At 32.3% G+C, this 17,427-nt stretch overlaps 1 protein-coding gene across 1 annotated transcript in view; it reads right to left on the bottom strand.

Annotated features, from left to right (window-relative positions):
- The window catches only part of LOC111517160 (uncharacterized), a 55,679-nt gene that overhangs the window by 26,215 nt on the left and 12,037 nt on the right, over window positions 1-17,427 (bottom strand). Inside the window, exons 7-9 of the mRNA XM_074185136.1 lie at window positions 6,558-6,709; window positions 1,951-2,236; window positions 12-192 (exon numbers count right to left, since the gene is read on the bottom strand). Coding sequence (XP_074041237.1) covers window positions 12-192; window positions 1,951-2,236; window positions 6,558-6,709 — 619 coding nt within the window. The remainder of the gene's footprint in view (window positions 1-11; window positions 193-1,950; window positions 2,237-6,557; window positions 6,710-17,427) is intronic.

Raw genomic sequence — 17,427 nt, 5'->3', positions numbered from 1 at the left:
GACTAACTCACCAAATTCTCTGGAAGAGGTCATTTCAACCTGTGACATGACATTCAGGAGGCAGATAATATCTGAGGCAAGCAGAGGATTGTTTTTGAAAATTGTATCAAGGTGTTTCATTGTCAATAGTTTTTTATCTTCAGCCTCAGCACTCAATTTTTTATAAAGTTTCATCCAATTGAGTATAATTTGCTGAAAAAAAAATAATGAAATCCATCTTTTCAGCCTGTGAAAGTTTATACGTTCCACACCTATTACAATAATTTTAAATTTCATTAAAAAAATGTATACCTCCAAAGAGGTCAAATTTCATGTTAAAGTTGAAAATCATAGTTTTTGCAAAGTTAATAGTGATAATGTTTACTAATCGTGCATTATTTAGAAATATAATTTTCTGTTTTAATGATGGTCATGAAAAAATTATGAAATATTTGTGTTTTCCTTATTAGCAGCAGTTGTTGTTCGTTTCACTTATAAATATATGTTAACACATTGATTGCCACGACAATTTTCAGAATTCTGGCCAAAATAATAATTTGATATAATAACATTATATTATTGGAAACTCTAATTCTAGTGCATAGGTATCATCAAGAAGCCTAAAAAATGTATTTAAAAAAAAAAGTCTCACGAATTATCTTATACTTATAAATACACGAAAAACTTATGTGAGTGGAATTATATGAAATAACAGAAAAGAAAGAGATGTGGTAAATTTTAAACTGAAAAAAAGGGGAGTGTATTTGACAGCAAAACAATCCTGTTACTGTATGCAATGGAAAGACAGACGAGATGTCCGTAGAATTTCAAACATGCCTGCTGTTGAAATGGTAGAGGTGCTCAATCGCAATGGAAAAATATCTATGAAACCAAATATAATTCCAGGTTACTATAATGGAATGTCTGGCATTGATCGATCAGATCAAATGATTTCATACTAGTTATCTTTAAAGACTATCAGATGGCCCAAAAAAGTTTCATTACATATTATATATATATATATATATATATATATATATATATATATATATATATATATATATATATATATATAAAGGAAAAATTTGTGGACTGAACACTCAAAAAAGGGGCAAACCGCGGACACGTGTTTCTGGCTATTGGCCTCATCAGCGCGGTGCAAATTGAAATCAGCAGAACGGAAGTGTACACTTATGACACAAGTTATTCCAATATTTCGATAAAATTTATTATCATCTTCAGGAAAAAGCTACAAAATTTGTATGATGGTAATACACTATAAAAAATTGTTAATATGAAAGGACACAACTTAAGAATAATTTAATAATATTAATAATATTTCATAGTGTATTACCATCATACAAATTTTGTAGCTTTTCCCTGAAGATGATAATAAATTTTATCAAAATATTGGAATAACTTGTGTTATAAGAGTACACTTCCGTTCTGCTGATCACCCAAAAAAAAATTCCCAACTTTTGTTCTTAACTAGTCAGCAAAGACAGTCCTTCAACTGTACCCAAACAGAAAAACGCCAAGAAACGTGTTATTTCTGTCCAGCCTGTAAAGAGAAGCCAACCCCTTGTAAGGAGGATGGTTTTGAGAAGTTCCACAAAATAAAAAATATTATTTTGTTTCTTGAATTTGACCTAATTTATATAAATATTTTTTTTAAATAAAATTTCTGCTCATGCAAGCCAGCATTGATGTTTTGTTATTTTCTCAAAAGCCATCTATCGATATTAGCACTGAAATATTTCAAGTTTAAAATGGCATAAAAATGGCAAAAACACAAAACGAGATAACTCGTAGTTGTCATCCTAGAAAAGAATGCAGTTTATGAGTTATCTTGTAGTTAACAGTCAACGTGTTAATGTCCTTAGACTAGCATATGTTTGGTTGGAAAGTTTCATATAAACTAAATTAATTAATTAAAATTAAGAAAATATATATTGACTGATAAGGGCATACCTTCTTTGTTTTATCATCCAAGAAATGTAAATTGTGTGCCGGCCACAAAAAATATTCCCTGAATTTTACAAACTCTTCTATTTTCTCAGGAGTGAGTTCAGTTATTAGTTCACTAACTAAACACAGCCAAATTTTTGCGGCATTGGAAGCACATTCATCTCTTGACTCAACACTTGAAAAACACTTCATAATTGTTTCCATCATTTTTATTTTCTCTTCTTTGAGCATGATTTGAGAGAACATATGAGATACTATTTTCTTAAAATTTTCCGCAGTGGCAGTGGGGCTAAAAACGAAATAAATGTTTTAAAACCGGTGAAACTATTGATGTGAATGAAATATCCATGTCAAAAAATAAAGGTTATAATTATAGGAGGGAAGGGCATAGAACTGGGGTTATATGGTATGAAACCTGTGGGATTTCATAAAGGTGAAATTATTTATACAAAAATTAATGTTTAATATATTCAGTCCCATAAAAATTGAAAAGCGTCCAGCTGACTTTTAAGAGAGAAGGTCAGATAGTATAACTCTCTATTCTATTGAAAACACTTTCTCCTTACTAGAACAAAAATGCTATCCATGTCAAAAAATAAAGAGTATAATTATAGGGGGAAAGGGTATAGAACTGGGGTTATATGGTATGAAACCTGTGGGGTTTCATAAAGGTGAAATTATTTATACAAAAATAAATGCTTAATATATTCAGTCCCGTAAAAATTGAAAAGCTGACTTTTAAGAGAGAAGGTCAGATAGTATAACTCTCTATTCTATTGAAAACACTTTCTTCTTACTACTTACTGACTGACTAGTCAGTCAGTCAGTCAGGTGATGATCATCACCAGACTGTTCTAATGAGGGAAAAGTGTTTTCAACAGAATAATTCAACACCAACACTACTCATCCACTAACTCCTTATTGTCAATATAATAATAATAATAATAATAAACATTATGCCTCTGGAGAAGAGGATCTCCTTCAGTCCTTAAGGATTGTAGAAGAGTGCATGTATGCTATCGGTATGAAATTTGAGATATAGAAATGTGCAACAGTCCATCTCCAAAGAAGATGAAGCAGGGATTATGGAGGAGATGTACATCCTGCACTTTCTGGATCCCGACACCACTGAGGTAACCTCAACAAAAAACTCTTCAAGCGACAAGTACTAGTACAAACTCTTATAGAGCTGGTCATCAGAACTGTTCGGCAAGCCAAAAGTTGCTGATACGAATATGCTTGCTGTTCCAATCTCACTATACTCCTTTGCAATAGTGAAGTGGACTCAGGAGGAACTGTATCAAGTCAACTAAGACCCAAAAGATGATGAATCTCTATAGGAGTTTGCATCGCAAATCGTCTTTTCTTCAGTTATACTTTCCTCGACAACAGTGAGGAAGTAGATTTTCGAGTTTAGAGTGTCTACATAATTGTACCAGAAGAAGCCTGTAAATTATCAGAAGTTCGGATCCCCTTCTTTGCATGGTCCGAGACCACGAAGGAGCTAGAATTTAGGCGTTCTTCTTCAACAAGATTGAAGTCTCTGACTTATCGTAGCATCTGACCTTTTCTTTTCCCACAGGTCTAGAGGGCTGAAGTATGGACCGGTTCGTTATGTCCCACCAGGATGGTATTTTCAACACTTTAGTCTACCATAGTCGGGTGCATGATGTGTACGATGCGCCTGACACTCTTACTCTATTGCTGACTGCATATCCTGCATGTGAGGTCACAGCCGACATATATTGGCATAACACAACACTGCAAGTGCTATATTACCATTAGAAAAACAGCACTGAATGTCCTCCATAAAGACGCCTGAACAGCAATGGTCTCAGATGGGATCCTTGTGGTACACCGGATGGAACTAAACTTCCAGAAAATTTAAATTCGTTAACTCAAGTTATCTGTATCTGATTTGTGAGACAACTTTGCATCCATATTATACAAATCCCCATGTGTTTGAGTTTTTGTATTAATCGAGTATTATTGACTGTATCACACGCCTTGGAAAAATCTGTATGAATGGAATGAACTTGATCACCTTCATCCAAACCGATTGAGAGACAGTCAACATAAACAACAAGATTGATCTCAGTAGACTTCCTCGAGAGAAACCCAAACCGTTGATTATGTAGTGATAGATTTATGAACAGTGTCAGGTGTTTAGATATAAGACAATCTATAACCCTGGGAATGCTACTTTGGATACAGATTGGCATATAGTTTATAATATCAGACTTATCGCCAGAATTGTATATGGAGGTTACAAAGCTATATTTCCATAAACCTGAAAAATACCCACTTTGATGGAATTATTCAAAGTAATACGTAAAGGTCGTGGCAGAATAAGGCTATAGTGCTTTAATAAAAGTGGAGGAATAAAATCTGGACCAGATCCTTCAAAAATCCTCAAACTATTCAATACATACAGTTTGGAAATTGACAGGCTCAAATTAGAAACAGAAGAGATGGGGGAGGTTACAGGTTCACTTTGGGAACAGGTTTTCACGAAGAACACTAAACCAATTTTTATAAGAAACAGTAACTTCTATTGTAATAAGAGTTTATGCACCATCCAATAAAAAAATCAACTGGGATTTACCCAGACTTTTCGGGGGTTGACTGCCACAATAAACAGAGGTCTTGTACTACTGAAATTTTTGACAGAAAATAGTTCCCATAAAATTTCGGCCAGTTTAACAGGAAATTATACATTATTAGAGTTTTACGGAGTTCTTGCTGTTTATTCATTACATCTCTCAGTGATAAAGCTTTCTATAGTGTAGAAGAGTTTCTGGGCTCCTGATTATATTTTAAAATTATAGTTGTACAAACCTCAACTAAATTCGTTGTCTAATTGTTATAATTGTACGTTTTTATTATACTTTTTTTTATATTTATATCACTGAATAGTGTCCCATTGTTGCAGTTGTACCATATTCCCACTTTATATTCCATTTGTCCATCCTTATTTTATTATTTATATATGTATAACACTAAATATTTCATTGTCTATATTTCATCAATTTTAGTCAATCTACTTCATATACAAATATCTTTTTGATTAGTCCCATAAGTTACATATTCTGTAGTTTTCACCACACAATCTGTATTCTTTTGTGATGAATAAAAATGATTCTGATACAGAACAGAATATTTTTCTGATTGATTCGGCCATTACTTAATGAAGATCCATAGTAATTTCATAAACTACACCTCAAGATTTGATCTCCACAAACTTAATTTGAAAAATATATATCACAACATGTTTCGCTAACACACTATCTTTATCAAGTGATTTGAATACGTCAAGTTGCTTCTTACACTAATATTTATATAGTAAAGATAGCCATAATTGAGATTACCTCCAAAAAATTACCTAAATCTCTACCTAAGGTACCTCTTCAATTATGATCACATGTAGCATATTACCTCACATCTACATCAATAATAATTCTTCCGTGGTTTTTAAAAAAACAAGTTCAATAATGGTGATCTATTCAAATTCAGTTGGTCATTCGTTAGAATTAATAAACTTAAAAATTCAAATATTCTAAGTTTATTAATTTCCATTGCTTCCAAATAATTCAGTTTCAAACCTTCATTTTCTATGTGCAAAATTTCGAACTCTTCGATAAAGATATGATTTTCTTCTAGATGATTTGAATATGTTGAATTTGTTTTTTTATTTACATAGCTCATATGATGTTCCTGGATTCGATTCCTAAATGTTCTGTCAGTTTGACCTTAGGACACATTCCACACTTTAATTTATATATTTCTGATTTCTCGAATTTGGATGTTCTCTCTTTATTGTTTTTAACTAACTTTCCAAACGTATTACTTGTTCTATATGCAATTTTAACATCTCGTTTCCCCAAAAATGAAGCCACTTTTTCCGTTGTTGGTCCAAAATACATTAAAGCTCTATAATTTTGATTATCTACCTTATCAATAGGAAAAACGTCTCGAATTGCTTTTGTGTAGGCTTTCTTGTAAAGTATTTTGTTTATTAATTCGGCTTTCAAACCATTGTTAACCGCAATTTGCTTGATGATATCAAGTTCTTTATTGAAATTATCTATTGAAAGAAGAACATTGACTAATCTGTGAATCATGCTATTATAAGCTGCTACTTTGTGTTGATAAGGATGAGTAGAATCGTAATGTATAGTAATATCCGTAAAGGATGGTTTGTGATGAATTGAAAAATCATGTTTGTTGTTCATTCTGCTAATTGTCAAGTCCAAGAAATTGATTGAGTTGTCTACTTCTACTTCAATAGTGAATTTAATGTTATCATGAATTTTGATAATATCCCTATGAAAAGTATCTATTTTTCTCTTAGTACCTGTAAAACATATGTTTTATGTGGTATGTAGATGTGAGGTAATGTGCTTCAGGTGATCATAATTGAAGAGGTACTTTAGCTAGAGGTTTAGGTAATTTTTTGGAGGTAGTCTCAATTATGGTTACCTGTAGTAACCATGTGATATATATTTTTCAAATAAAGTTTGTGGAGATCAAATCGTGAGGTGTAGTTTATGAAAGAACAGAATATGTTACATTATTCCCTTATTTCGAACTCATAAATGAAAAAAACTTACATATTTCCTATTTTGAAGAAAATGGTAATGAGCTCTTGCAAAATTGACTGTATGCATTCGTGGAACTGATGCTTGGAATCTTTGTCGAATGATACTAAAGCTGTGAATATAACACCAAGAAGGTCATCCAAATACGGTTTTTCATTACTTTGCTGAAAAAAAAATCAAGGATGAAACAAGAACATACTTTGAATAAAATATAATAAACAATATCTTCAGCCACCAGGTTTTTTTTGATTAATAAAGTGATAAGAACAATCTAGCGACTCAGCCGACTTCACACGGGTAAAAAACATAATATGCCAAAAATGTTTTTCTCGTCATTAGATTGCCCATTAGTAGGTGTATATAAAACAAGAACTTTCAATCTGTTCAATTTCGAAGTCATCTTTTCATTTCAACTACCCATAATCTCGTATCAATTCCCTGAGTGAAGCTATTCACTAATATCAATGACTTTTTACAAAATTAACTCAAACCTTAACAGAGAATTAAAAAAAAGTGTGACTCTGATGTTTAAGGCAACAATCGTATTTATTTGATTAGGATTAATATTGTATTCGTTTAAATAGCTTTCCTACCACATTATACGTAACCACTATTGTAAACATTAAAATTGGTTCAATAAGCTCTTCTCTTCTATATTATATATATGTATAGAAACACGTGTCCGCGGTTTGCCTTCATTTTTTGAGTGTTCTGTCCACAAATGTTCCAATTTGATTTATACCATAACACTCAATAACATCTTTATCTCTTTATTTATAAATAGAAGAGAGAATATATATATATATATATATATATATATATATATATATATATATATAGAAATACGGAATAATGTTGGGGATGCAGTCAAAAATTGCTGGGCTGTTGTTTAAAGAATACTCTTTGTTATATGGTCGAGCTTTCGAGAATGTTTATTCCCTTTATCAAGACATTAACTTGAGGTTATATTAAAAAGTCGAAAATTTCACTGAGAAACACAAAAAAGTCCTTTTCATTATGTAGAAAAGTGTCACACATTAAAATTTTTTAATTCTTTAAACCATAAAAAATTTTAATGTGTGACACTTTTCTACATAATGAAAAGGACTTTTTTGTGTTTCTCAGTGAAATTTTCGACTTTTTAATATAACCTCAAGTTAATGTCTTGATAAAGGGAATAAACATTCTCGAAAGCTCGACCATATAACAAAGAGTATTCTTTAAACAACAGCCCAGCAATTTTTGACTGCATCCCCAACATTATTCCGTATTTCTCCTTAACTAGTCAGTCAAGACTACCCATCGCTTTATATATATATATATATATATATATATATATATATATATATATATATATATATATATATATATATATATATATATATATATATATATATATATATATATCCAACTATCAATAGAGCTTCCGTACATTTACAATTTTCTATCAATCGGGCGTCCGGTTTCAATGAGGCGTCCATATATGGACGCCGAATTGTTTCACCATGCCAGGCAGTTCAGAGGTTCCCTATCTTCCATCTGACAAAATTTCAGATGGGCGCCTATTTATCAATTTCATTGTCAAAATTATATGTATTGGCGTATATTCTAGTTGAGTCTTTTTTATTTTGGTGGCGCTCGGGAGGTACGCGTATACTTGTGCCGTATATTTTTCATACATGTGAGCGATTATGAGGCGTCCATATAACTGACAACAATGCAATAGTTTTTGCGAGAGGGAAGTCTCAATGATTTGTTAGAAATATCGTTGATTTGGTATGTTTGTAGGTCGGCGCCGGTTTCATACACAGGGTGACAATTTGAAAACTTACAAGGTCTATCTCTGAGCAACCAAATAAAATATAAGAAATCGCTGAAAACAACTTTCATAATACAAAGGGAGAAACAAATGATGTGATGACTAACTTGTTTTTTCTCTCACACCCTTGCCCCCAGCCACCACAACTTCATATTTTTGAAAGGCAACCACCTACTTGTGATACATTATCTGAAAGCTCTTAAGATATGCTCTTCAATGGTACTCTTCAAAGCTACATTCGATGCAGTAAGTTTTGGTTCATCAAATAAAAGAATTCATTCAGGATAAATTTTATTTTCTATTATTAATTTAGTAAATTTTCAAAAACATGATTTTTACCATCGTAGCATTAATATTAAGACTTGAATATTTTACGCCTCTTCTATTTTTTTTTATTCGTCTCGATAATAGATAGGGATAGATAGGGAAGGAGAGTGGCACCTTGTTTTAGAGGTCTTTCGAATACCTTTACTACTCTGTCAACAGAAAATTTTTGTGACGATTAGTTTTCGAGATAATTTGAAGTTTTAAAGGTATTTGCATTGAGTTCAACTCTTTTTAAAATAAATCAAATTGTTTTTAAGGTGCAAGTTACGTTCAGAACTCTCATAAAAAAAATAAATTTTTGCTTTTTATGACAACCTGCTAATACGTGTCCATTTGATGTCGAATTATTTGTTTATTACGAGGAGATTTCTCCGGGGGATGGGGTTGGTTACCACCATTACATTTTAGGTAAATTGAGTGGCACCTACTTATGAAGGTTGAATTGCCTCTTCAAGAAGTTGTTAATGAGAATCACCGGTTGAATTTCCATCAATGAAAAATGAACCTATAATATGATTGCCTAATATTCCGGCCCAGATATTCAACTTTTGGGGATGTTGGGTATGTATTTCTGCGTATTGTCTTGGGTTTTCATCCGACCAATAACGGCAATTGTAACGGTTCACGCAACCATTTGAATAAAATGAGCTTTCGTCCGAATAACAGATGTTATAAAGCAGTTCGGGATTTTGCATTAATATTTCACTCATGCCCTCACAAAACTCCTGTCTTCGGTCAAAATCATCCTCATTGAGTTCACGAACAAGTTTAATTTTGTAAGGATGGTATTTGTGGTTTTTAAGGATTCTCCATGCGATCATATGGCTTATTCCTGCCATTGCGGATAAACCTCTGGTACTTAACCTGGGATTGGCGATGACTTGACCAAACACTACAATCGCATTATCGTCATTCACTACCCTTCTCTGAACATCACTTTTTTCATTTAAAACCGAACCTGTCTCCCTGAATTTTGTGACCAAATCCAGAACGTGATTTCTGCTTAGGTGTTTACCAGGTTTTTGCTCGTTAAATAAAATTGATGTTTTATTAGCATTTTGGTCGTTGCCAAAAAATGAAGCAATAACTGAAACCCTTTCGGCAGTAGTGAAAGAAATGTTTAAACAAATAACAATACACGACCCGTTTCAACAAAACAATCGAACGTTGTTATTTAACAAAAAATTGATAAGAAGAACTGCTTAAAATTTTTTTTATTTAGGCATACAAGTTACCGAGTGGTCTGTCTAATGTATTATCAACATGGCAATTTTAACTTCAAATTATCTCGAAAACTAATCGTTACAAAAATTTTCTTTTAACAGAGTTGTGAAGGTATTCGAAAGACCTTTAAAACAAGGTGCCACTCGACCTACTTTCCCCATCTAAATAAAGGTCGTCGGACGCACCTCTCTGAGGGGGTGCGTACTACAAAAAATCTGATTAGTCTGAAAGGTGTCCCCCTTCAATTAGAAATCGACGTGTCCGAGCTTTTTTGAAAATCTTACTTTTTATATTCAAAAACGGCTCTGTTAGGTTTTCGTTGTTACACACTGTATATAGAAGAAAATGTAAATGGCGAAATGTATGATCACATGCTAGAAAGATCTATCGAACCTCGGATAGTTCATGAATTAGAGAATCGCAGAGACATACACGGCAATTTATCTTTGAAAGAAAATGTATTACATTTTCAACAGAATGGGGAACCTTATTATTTTGTAGTTCCAGTTATTCAATGGTTAGATAATAATTATGCTGATCAATGTATTGGAAGAAGAGATTCTACTGAATGGCCTCTCACATCCCTGGACCTATCTCCTCTAGATTTTTTCCTCTGGGCCACTTACTTAAAATAGGTTGTTTTAAAGACGACGCAATCTGATTCAATAAAGCCACTGAAGGAAAGAATAATCCAAGAATGCTGAGCTATTTTCAGAGAAACATTTGCCAATGTTTCGGAATGACTTTCGGAAATGAAAATTGCGAAAGTTATAAACAATTTAGTGAAAAATAAAAAATGGGTCCAGTATTTTGGAAATATCTCAAAAACTAATTGGAATTTTCAAAATCGAAAAAAAAAATTCGAAAAGAGGAAGAAATTTCCTATCGAAAAGTCCTGACTACCGGAACTGTAGGACCAATATTTATAATTTTCCCGGAGCTCTGAAATAGAGCTCTAAATCGGGTGTTTAGCCGCGTGTAGGCCGTGCGTGTTTAGGTTAATTTTACAAAAAAAAATTTATAGCATATAAAATATATAAATTGAGGAATGAAAAAATTCAGTCATATACTCAAAAGATAAATTAACAGTAATCTGTCGGTAAAAAATTTTTAATGCAATTATTAGATTTATTATGCTATTGTTAATTAACAATTTTTTATCACTCGATTATCATTATTGCAAGTGTGATATTTTTCAAACTAAAAGTGTGGAATTTTTTTTCTTCCATAGAGTTATGATTATAACGGTTAGGAATTGATTTACTTCCAAAATATTGAAAAATTATTATTTTTCAGTTATTTATTAACCATTTACTGCATTTTTTAATGAAAAAGTTTAATAAATAATCGAAAAAATTTTTTTATTCATCATTATTACTGATATGTTTTTTTTAAATCAGAAGCTACATAAAAATATTTTTTTTATTTCATCACTTATTGTTTAAAACTTTGTTATAAATTCGATAAAAAAATGGAGTGAATAAAAAAATGCATGGTTTTTTTCATTCATCAATTGCAACTGGAACAAAAATGAAATGAAAACATTCATTTGTTTATAACAAATTGTTTATTCAATACACAATGGAGAATTTTAAAAATTAAATTGTTTTTGTTCCGAATTAAAAACAAGATGAATAATTATTTTAAAAAATTGGTTTCTTAATATTATTAATTGGTGGTAAAAAAATTGTTACTCAACAAATGCGTTTTTTTGCATTGTAAAAATTTCTTCAAGAGACAATTGAAAAAAATCATGATTTTTATCAAAAATTAAGATCCAAAAAAAATTCAATCATGTTATAAACAATGCATTTGTTTATAATAAATTTTTAAACAATGAGTGATAAAAATTTTAAAGAAATATGTTCATCTAACTTCTGATTTGTTGATGATCGAGCGATAGAAAATTGTTAATTAACAATAGCGTAATAAATCGAATAACTGCAATAAACATTTTTTACCGACAGATTATTGTTCATTTATCATTTGAGTATATGCCTGAATTCTTTCATTCCTTAATTTATATATTTTAAATGCTGAAATTTTTTTTAGTAAAAATGGCCCAAACAGGCACGGCTCACGCGCGGCCAGACAGCCGATTTCGAGCTCATTTTCAGGGCTTCGGGAAAATTATATATATTGGTCCTACAGTTCCGGGAGTTGAAACTTTTTTATAGGAAATTTCTTCCTATTTTCGAATTTTCGATTTTGAAAATCTCAATTAGTTTTAGAAATATTTTCAAAAAATTAAATCCATTCTTTATTATTCTCTAAATTGTTTATAACTTTTGCTATTTTCATTTTCGGAAGTCGTCCGTTTTCAAAAACTTTCTAGACGCTATTCCGAATCGAATGACACCTCAACCATAATTTTCGGAGACTGCTGAAGAAAGTTCGGAAAAAAGCACTTCTTGATCAGATTAGTCAAGTTCAAACATAGCTTAACAATCTTTCAACAGCTACAGATTGGGGATGAGAAAAAACAGAGACTCTGTTTTTGCCCATGAAAACACCATAATCATTGGCAGGTTTAGAATTACTGAAACTAGTTCATTGTAGTTGCATAGTAGGTATCTAACTGCAGTAAAACTTAAAGCAGTAGAAAAACAGTGATGAGTGCATCCGATGTTGTTGGGATGATGACAATTTCAACTTCGAGTACGGCATGATTGTTGATCAACAAAATACTAACCATCCAGTATATCGAAAACTGATTCAGGCATTCTACGTATCAAACTCAGATACTAACTCTGACGGTTAAGAATGCGTTAATAATAAATTGTTTTGGTAATAAATGATAAAATTAATTATGAAAAATGTTTCTGTCAATTTGTAGAGAAATGTCAATTATGATTTTCAAAATAGAAAACATTCTCCGAATAATCATTTGAACATTCGAGATATATAAAAAAACGTTCATAAACAATTAAAAATCGTATTTTTTTCTGAATATCATATTATGAAGATAAAAATTTTTTGAATTCCCATACGGTCATACACAATTTATAAACAAATTGCGCTAAAACAGTTTGTTCAACTTACCGAATGTCTTTATTTGATACAGAAACAGGATATAATGATAAATATATAGAAAAATTAAAACAATATGTTATGTTACTAAAAAAAATCATAATGAACAAAATATAATGTTTTTGAACTTTTATAATGTGATCTTGTGGAGCACATTGATAAAAAGAGATTCACGTTCATTACAAGACCAAACACGACTATGATACGATATTTCATCATGGAATCCTAGTGCCTATCTTCCGGCTCCATCATCAGATCAGCTCCAGAGTACCTACCATATTGTCATCAAAATCACATAAAACTGCCAATTTTCATAACGCTACGATCTTTAAAAGATGGTTAAATTAGTTTTCTTAGATTTGACTACATAGTTACATACATTCATACAGGTCGACCTAATAAAAGCGTATTAAAAACGAAAAACTCTAGAAAAAATTAAAAAATATTTAGGTCAGTCCTTAAAGAAATATTGAAAAATGCATGACTCGAAAAATCGTATACCATACACGGAAATGAATCTTGACAGGTCTTGATGCCTTCTAGATGGCTATCCTGTGTAGTGTGTATCAGCCAAATGGAATAAATATGACACTGAGTAAATATGACTGTGCTCAACAAAACACTCAGGCACGTCCAATTTTCAACAACCAAATTTTTCAATGCTCAATAACTCAGTTAACGGGAACAACAACTCGACCACGAACTCGGGCTTTGCAACCGTTACCACATCGCCTCTGATAATGTATACCGCAGTAGTAGACGAAACGTCAGGCATAAAAACCTGCAAACCACGCAAACGCTGAAAACAGATTTTACACTGTCATCTACGGCCGTGAATATTTACATTCTTTGGTAATTCATATTATTTATCCTATCGTCTGTCATTTTGGCGTCTTCAACTAGTTTGAATACTTTGAATTCTTGCTGTTTTCTAATGGAAATATACAATGAACTTTTTGTAATTAAAGTTGAACTTTCAATAATCACACCATGCATGTGTCGGTTTCACTTCTCCTATCATTATATTCGGCTCGCTTAAATATCATACAGTGTTAAAATGGAAATATGCCAACCAAGACAAAAATTATCGAATGATATTGAAAATTTCGTTATGGAATAAACTTTTCATGATCAGTCAATATCACTTGGTACCTATGTAAAAATGAAATACATACCGGCTACCTGAAATCCATACGCAATTTGTCGTTGGCACAACGCTTGTTGAAAAACAGATGTTGAGAAATTAAAACCCACTTGCTGCCTACATTTAATGCGGTAAATATTGGCAACGTTGTAAGGATTCCCAATAATCTATTTCATGTATGAAAATATACTTATTGGACTCCCTATTATCAATCAGATGTCTGATGATGGTGTATACTGAGGAGTTCTTATGAATGTTTGACGGACGGACGCTCTACTATCGAATCAATAGTGAACTCAATTTTTTTATGGTGGTAAAAATGTCATGCCAGCCTACAGAAATCAGTTTTCTAGTACTTACCATGAAATATATTCGGTAAATTCTTCAAATTATGATGGACGCCCTATCAGCGCATTCAATGTATGGATGCCATATTGATATCGGGATGTATATATATATATATATACAGGGTGTTTCAGAATTCGACGGACAAACTTATACCACGTCATTCCTCTTGCAAAATGATGAAAAATGAGGTAGGACATGTGTGTCCGGAAATGAGCCGTTTCAGAAATACAGGGCGTTGAAGTTGCAAAATAAAAAGACCCTTTTCGTCGTAGCTCCCGGACTAAAAGGAATAAATTAATGAAACTCAGCAAATCGATTACGAGCTAGAATGTGCGTCCTCCAGTGGTATGTTTGCTTCAGTATCAGTAGCCAGTGGCGTTCCAGCGGGGTAATAGCTTATATTTCCCCCCTTATTTTTTACGCCACTGACTTTATATCCACAACCGTCTTTTTTTTGAATTCCTTGATCAATTTTACGTAAAAACCAAATAAACATTCACTATGAAAAAACCAGTAGTTTTCGAGAAAAATTGAGTTGAACTGATAGGTGCATTCTCATATGGGAATATTAATAATCGAGTAAAATAATCGAAATTCCAAAACCGAAATTATTTGAACTCTTTCATCATTCTACCATTCATTGTGTGCTTGAAAAATTATTCACTTCGGCAACATATTGCGGATTTTCTACCATTTTACCAACTTTTTTTGCAGATATGTTGTGAGCCCGCAGACCTACTGAATGGCTTTACCTCGAGATTTATTTTTTAATAAAATTTTCCATCCAAACGATTTTCAAAGACAATTACGAATAGTTGGCAAAACTGAACTCAGAATATTTTATCGAATTATCTTCTCTCACTGGGTAAAAATCCAAGTTTTATCGATTAACCAAAATACCATTACTTGTTTCAACCTTAGCCATCTACAATGTTTCCTGGGCATATCTATTATAGTTTTGTTAGATAACAGCCACTGGTTGAATATTTTCAGAATACATTCACGTAACTTATAACAATCTTTGATCCACCTAAGCAATGAGGATTACTTTATTCATTGACAACAATAAATTTGTTAGGGGGCTGTGGAAATGAAATGAGATTCGTATGACACTTCCAAGTTAACGTAGCTGTCAGAAAGTGTTTGATTGTGTATTTCGTATAATAAAAATGAATTTTACATTCGAAGAGTTAGCGGACATGCACCTTATTTATGGAAAATCGGGACGAAATGGAAGGTTGGCACAAAGAATGTATCGTGAAAATTTTCCTGGAAGAAATAGAATTCCTAATTGGAAAACGTTCGAAAACGTGGACAGAAGACTCAGGGAAACAGGAAGTTTTTTAATTACCAGAAGGAATGCAGGTATACAGAGAACTGTAAGAAATTATATCACAGAAGAGGAGATATTGAACTATGCTGCTGAACATCCGTCTGAAAGTAGTAGATCTATAGCTAGAGTGCTGCATGTGTCTTCATCATCAGTTTGGAGGACTTTGCATGAACAGCAGTTATACCCATATCGACTGAGAAAAGTTCAGGCACTGAAACCAGAGGACTATCCAGATCGAATTGAATTTTCTCGATGGTTTTCAAGTATGTGGAGAAATAATCCGGAATTTATCAAGCAAGTGTTATACACTGATGAGGCAAAATTCACAAGGGAAGGTATTTTCAATTTTTCAATTCTCGCAATAGCCATATTTGGGCCGAGGAAAATCCTTTTGCTATTCATCCTCATGGCCATCAAACAAAATTTTCATTGAATGTTTGGGCAGGAATAGTAGAAAACCGTTTAGTTGGTCCTTATCTTTTACCAGATAATTTGAATGGGACAATTATAGCACTTTCTTGGGAGAAGTATTGCCTGAATTGTTAGAAGATGTTCCTCTGAATATCCGGAATGGAATGTGGTTTCAGCACGACGGTGCTTCTGTTCATTTTTCGTTAGCTGCTAGAGAGTACCTAAATCGGAAATTCGGTGACAATTGGATTGGTCGAGGTGGACCCCACAAATGGCCTGCCAGATCACCAGATTTGAATCCTGTTGACTATTTTCTTTGGGGTCATATGAAGTCACTGGTTTATGAAACAGAACCAAAAAGCCAAGAAGAATTAGTCGCCCGCATTCAAGCTGCATTGATAACGATTGCCGAAAATTTAGAATCATTTGAAAAAGTGCGATTTTCTATGTTGCGCCGTTGCAGATCGTGTATAAGTGTTGACGGAAAAAATTTCGAACAATTACCCTATTGATTATTCATCAGATGTTCTCATTATTATTCAAAAGCACATTTGAATTTTCAATGTAAATTTCAAAAAGAAATTCGTGTTTATGACTCACTGTTCTAGAATTTCAACAGTATTGTTTTTTATCACATTATCTAAAATATGTGTAGAGAAGGTATATTTTGAACATGATATTTCTACTCAAAGATGAATTATGAGTACCGACATCCAACTAAGAGCTATGTAATTAGCTGTAAATAGACAACTTCTATTTCTTCATTTATTTAAAAAACTTCATTTACTGACTAGAGTTAGCGAAGATCTTATCAGATGGTTATTCAAATAAATTGACTTCTTCCAAATTTCTTTTTTTCAGGCGTATAATTAGAGTCTACTGGTAAAATTTTGTTTTTCGGCTTCATCTGTGAAAATTTGAAAACACTGTATACTTTGAGAATGTTTTTCATTTTCTTATTAATGAATATTCTTCAAGATATTTACGATTCTACAAAGAGAAGTGTGATTTCACGAATGGGAAAGACAGGATAATTGTGAACAAAAAATAATTTTCCCAAAATCCAGAATAATGGTGTTATTTTAGGATTATTGGAGCCTAACTCAGTCGAGATTCCGAATGATCGCAAATTTTATTTGGGGTCACTTTTTTTCAGATCACAAAGTCACTCGATGATCTGAGAACAATGAAAACATTTCAACAATGGAATCTATTGACAAGCACGAAAATAAGCCTCAAGAGTTAT

The sequence above is a fragment of the Leptinotarsa decemlineata genome, unplaced genomic scaffold (genome assembly GCF_025532065.1).
Source record: "Leptinotarsa decemlineata unplaced genomic scaffold, Ldec_3_MD MMD2_tig00026363_RagTag_RagTag, whole genome shotgun sequence".
Lineage (NCBI taxonomy): Eukaryota > Metazoa > Arthropoda > Insecta > Coleoptera > Chrysomelidae > Leptinotarsa > Leptinotarsa decemlineata.
Note: the sequence above shows the minus strand (reverse complement) of the source record. Positions and strands in the feature narration are given on the sequence as shown.